This window comes from Carlito syrichta, unplaced genomic scaffold (assembly GCF_000164805.1).
Source record: "Carlito syrichta isolate Samal-C Ts95f unplaced genomic scaffold, Tarsius_syrichta-2.0.1 Scaffold303189, whole genome shotgun sequence".
NCBI lineage: Eukaryota > Metazoa > Chordata > Mammalia > Primates > Tarsiidae > Carlito > Carlito syrichta.
In genome coordinates, this window is record NW_007247285.1 from 366,018 (window position 1) to 370,898 (window position 4,881).

A 4,881-nucleotide genomic window follows, 5' to 3' on the forward strand; every position below is an offset into this window, starting at 1 on the left:
TTGCTTGAGTCCAGGCACTTGGTCAAGGCTGCAGTGAGCCATGATGGCACTATGGCACTTCAGCCTGAGCAACAGGGTGAGACTCCATGTCTAAAAAAAGATTTTTTTTTTTTGAGTTGGAGTTGCACTGTCACCCAGGCTGGAGTGTGGGGGCACGCTCACAGCCACCGCAGCCTCCACCTGCTGGACTCAGGCAATCCTTCTACCTCAGCCTTCCAAGAAGCTGGAGCTACAAGCGTGCACCACCACACCCAGCTAATTTTTTGATTCATTGTAGAGACGAGGTCTCACCATGTTGCCCAGGTTGGTCTTGAACCCGTGGGATCAGGGAGTCCTCTAGCCTCGGCCTCCCAAAGTGCTGGGATTACAGGCATGAGCCACTGTGCCTAGCAAATTAAAAAAATACATATATTTTTAAAGAGCTCTACTTTTACTTGTAGTTAGCCCAAAGAAGTCACTGACAAACGCCTTTTGCTTGCAAAGCACAGTTCTTCATTAGAAGCAATGTTCACCTTTAATAGATGCTCTGGTGCACAGGTGTGTGCCGGGACTGCCGGGGACTCAGGAGCTGGCAGGCCTGGGGTTGGCCATGGAGAGTCCTGACTCCTCCTCTGAGTCATCGTGGGGCCGCCTGCAGGCCCTCAGGGGCCGGGGGCTGGTCAGCTGTTCTGGAGTGGCCGGGGCCAGGTTCACCCAGCCGGGCCCGCGGGGCAACAGGTGGCTAGCATTGAGTCTGCCGACGCGATAGTTCTCGTAGTGCACGTTGTGGGTGATGTCCTTCAGGTCCTGGAGGTGGGAGCTGGCTGGGCGGGGGGCGGTCAGTCCCAGGCAGGAGTCCCAGGGTCCCTCCCCTGCCCTAGCCCTGGGGTCCCCACGTCCTCACCGGATGAGTAGATCTCTCAGGAGTGGAAACTCGCAGTGTGCCATGTTCTCCACTGCAAGACATGGGCTGAGCTTGGGCTCTGCTCCGCAAGCACTGAGTGCCTGCTGTATGCGGCGGTACCACCTGACGCCCTTTCCTTTTGCCCTTCCCTCCATTTCTCACTGTCCTGTGCTGCCACCCCTTTATTGGTTCATTCATTCATGTGTGCATTCATTCATTCATTCATTCATTCATCGTGTGTCCCCAGGGCCCGAGGAAGGCAGCTCCTACAGATACTTGTTGGCTCACTGAATCCACTGGTCATGACCATATAGCATGCCCAGCCGCCCCGTATCTGTAGGCTCTACAGTGCAACAGCGGGACTTGGGGATTCTCAGATTTTGGTATACCCAAGGGTCCTGGGACCAATCCCCATGAATATCCCGAGGGATGACTGTATGTCATGTCATAAATAATATTTGCTAAGGACTGCAGGTATGCACCATCACGCCCAGCTAATTTTTAATTTTCTGTAGAGACGGGGTCTTGCTTTGTTGATAGGCTGGCCTCCAACTCCTGGTCTTGAGCAATCCTCCCACCTTGGCCTCCCAAAGCTCTCAGAGTACAGGCATGAGCCACAGAGCTTGGCCCATATTCTGTTTCTAATAATCATCATAATAAATGGGGTCTTGGGCCTGGCTGCTCCTCCTCTCCCACTTCCCAGCTGCTCCCTCTGGGGGGTCATCCCTGGCTCCCAAAGGCAGTGCCCCCTCTGCCACCCTCCAATCGCCTTCTTTGTGCTTCCCAACCTGTCACTTTCTTGTCGGTTCCTTGGGAACAGGGACAGTCCTGCTGTCACCGTATGCCCCAGCAACTGCACACAGCAGTGCCCTGTACACAGTGGGCCCACAGTAACCTCCGGCCAGCCACCAGGGTGCCTCTGGGTCCTGGACAGCGTGCAGAGTGGTAGCTCCTCCCACTCTAGCCGTCCTGTGTGGCGGATGTTACTGTGATGCCCATGGTACTGGGGAGGAACTGAGGCCAAAGAGCCGGGTCTCTTGCCCAAGGCCTCCCAGCTGGAAAGAGGGACTCTGTCCCAGACCTGTCTGCTCCCTCAACCCCTGTGACAGGTGCTAAGGAAGCCACAGGCCCAGGGCAGGCCCTGGCCTCCACCCCTCCTTGCTTCCATCCTCCTGAGACCCCGCACTGACCTTCAATGACACCCCACTTGGTCTTACGGCCCAGGACGCACCTCCCATCCACCAGGTGCTCGCGGTCAGCCCCGACCACAGCAAAGGGGATCCGGTCCTGGGACAGGGAAGGAGAGGGAGGATGGCTTGATGAGGAGGAGGGGAAGAGAAGATGCCAAGGCAGGAGCCTGGAGCCCTGGCCTTTAGGGGCGGGACCATGGGAGAAGGAGCACCAAATTTCCAGCATGTCCAAAGACATGGGAACACTGATGGTACTGACACAGGACTCTGTGAGTGTTTGCAAAGTGCTTGGCACTGTTAAGGATTAACTTAGAGAGCAGAGTAGCCCCTGAAAACTGTGTCTATGAATAGCTATGTCGGTTATATAATATTGGTCAGGTGCAGTGGACCACGCCTGTAATCTCAGGAGGCTGAGGCAGCACGATTGCTTGAAGCCAGGCATTCAAGACCAGCCTGGGTAACATAGTGACACACCATCTCTACAAAAAAGACAAAAAACAAAACTGTAGCTGGGCATGGTGGCTTACGCCTGTAATCTTAGCACTTTGGGAGGCCAAGGTGAGAGGACTGCCTGATCCTAGGGGTTCGAGGCTGAGGCAGGAGGATCACTTGAGCCCAGGAGGTCAAGGCTGCGGTGAGCTATGATCCCACCATTGCACTCCAGCCTGGGCAACAGAGTGAGACCCCATCTCAGAAGAAGAAAGAAGGAAGGAAAAAGAAGACAAAGATCTTGCTAGCACCAAATCTCTTACCTGTGAGATGGAATGGCATCACCCTCAGAGGCCATCACGAGGGTTAGATAAACCTTGGGAAACCAGGGAGGCAATTGGGGGCCCTGCCCATTTTCCTATGTGAGGTTCTATCAGCACCCTCGAGCACCTGTGTTCACGCACGCCTGGCCTTTGGCAGAGTAGGTTGTCAGACCCTGTTGAAAACTCTGTTGACTTGCTCATGACCGGAAGCAGGAATTCAGACTTGTAAATCCCGAAGCACTATATATGGGTTTGATTGTGGGGTTTTTTTTGGTTTTTTTTTTTGAGTTGGAGTCTCATTCTGTCACCCAGACGGGAGTGCAGTGGCCGCTCCCGGCCACCACAGCCTCGACCTTCTGGGTTCCGGCGATCCTTCTACCTCAGCCTTCCGAGTAGCTGGAACTACAGGCGCACACTACCACACCCGGCTAGTTTTTGATTTATTGTAGAGATGAGGTCTCGCCAAGTTGTCCAGGCGGGTCTCGAACCCGCGGGCTCAAGCAATCCACTCACCTCGGCCTCCCAAAGGCGGGGGATTACAGGCTGAGCCACCGAGCCCGGTTGTATTTCTTTTTTTCTCTCTTTTTTTGAGTCAGGGTCTCACTCTGTCGCCCAGGCTGGAGTGCGATGGCACCATCATGGCTCATCACAGCCTTAGCCTCCTGGGCTCAAGTGATCCTCCCACCTCAGCCGCCTGAGTAGTGGGACTACAGGCACGCATGCCCATGCCTGGCTATTTTTTTATTTTTTGTATAGAGATGAAGTCTCGCTATGTTGCCCAGGCCAGTCTCGAACTCCTAGGCTCAAGCAATCCTCCTGCCTCAGCCTCCGAGGGCACTGGGATTATAGGTGTGAGCTACCATGCCGGACCTGTTTGTATTCTGAAGAGTTCGTTTGTGATGAGGAATAATACTGATGTTAATCAGAACTACTGTTCTGGCCCAGCGAGGTGGTTCAGGTCTGTAATCCCAGCACTTTGAGAGGCTGAGGCGAGAGGATTGCCTGAGACCAGGGGTTCGAGGCCAGCATGGGCAACTTGGCAAGATCTTGTCTCTGGAATAAATCAAAAATTAGCTGGGCGTGGTGGCTCACACCTGTAGTTCCAGCTACTTGGAAGGCTGAGGCAGAAGGACTGCCTGAACCCGGCAGGTCAAGGCTGCGGTGCACATGAATGTGCCACTGCACTCCAGCCTAGGCAACAGAGGGAGACTCCAACTCAAAAAAAAAAAAAAGAAGAAGAAAAAAGTACTGTTGCACCCCTACTGTGGGCCCCTCACGGTGCCCCTCATGAGTGTTACATGTGGGATAATGCATGGAGATGCCGACTCGGGTATGTTCCCTTGTATTTGCCCAAGCTCTGTCCTGGAGGTGGCAGGCTGCTGTCTTTGCCAGCCTCGGGACTGAAAGCAGAAGCTGGTGGAGGGCGAGGCTCTTTGAAACTTTCAAAGGAATCAAGTTCGTGGCTCCAGTGGGGAGGGAAGGAAGAGGGGGTAGAGAGGAATTGAGTGCTAGGTGGGCAGCGGGGCCTCCACATGCAGTTGTGTGGTTTGCGCACGGCACACAGTCAACTGGCTATGGAGCCCCATCTGTGAAGGAAGCTCTGCCCCATTCTAATCCAAGCAGAAGCACTGCATTTGTCAGAGCCCCTGGGTGAGGGGGTCGAGGTCTGGGGTCTGTGGGGATGAAACCCAGGGCTCACCCAGGTGCTCTGTGGGATCCAGGTGGCCTGGCGCTGACCTTGCCTCATGAGTGGCAGGACGGGGCGTAGCACAGAAACTCAGGTGACTCAGAACATGATGGCTGGGCTCGATGGCTCAGCCTGTATTCCCAGCACTTTGGGAGACCGAGGCGAGTGGATTGCCTGAGCCCGCGGGTTCAAGACCAGCCTAGGCAGCTTGGCGAGAACTCGTCTCTACAATAAAATAAAAATAGCCCAGCGTGGTAGAGCGCATCTGTAGTTCCGGCTACTGGGAAGGCTGAGGCAGAAGGATCGCCTGAGCCCAGCAGGTTGACACTGGGGTGGCCATGAGTGTGCCACTGCACTCCAGTCTGGGTG

The 4,881-nt window shown here is 54.9% G+C and overlaps 1 protein-coding gene across 1 annotated transcript in view; it reads right to left on the reverse strand.

Moving 5' to 3' along the window:
* Positions 1-519: 519 nt before the first annotated feature.
* The window catches only part of SEPT12 (septin 12), a 14,037-nt gene continuing 9,675 nt past the window's right edge, over positions 520-4,881 (reverse strand). Inside the window, exons 7-9 of the mRNA XM_008058042.2 lie at positions 2,074-2,170; positions 884-935; positions 520-799 (exon numbers count right to left, since the gene is read on the reverse strand). Of these exons, the coding sequence (XP_008056233.1) occupies positions 562-799; positions 884-935; positions 2,074-2,170 (387 nt within the window). The 3' untranslated portion in view covers positions 520-561. The remainder of the gene's footprint in view (positions 800-883; positions 936-2,073; positions 2,171-4,881) is intronic.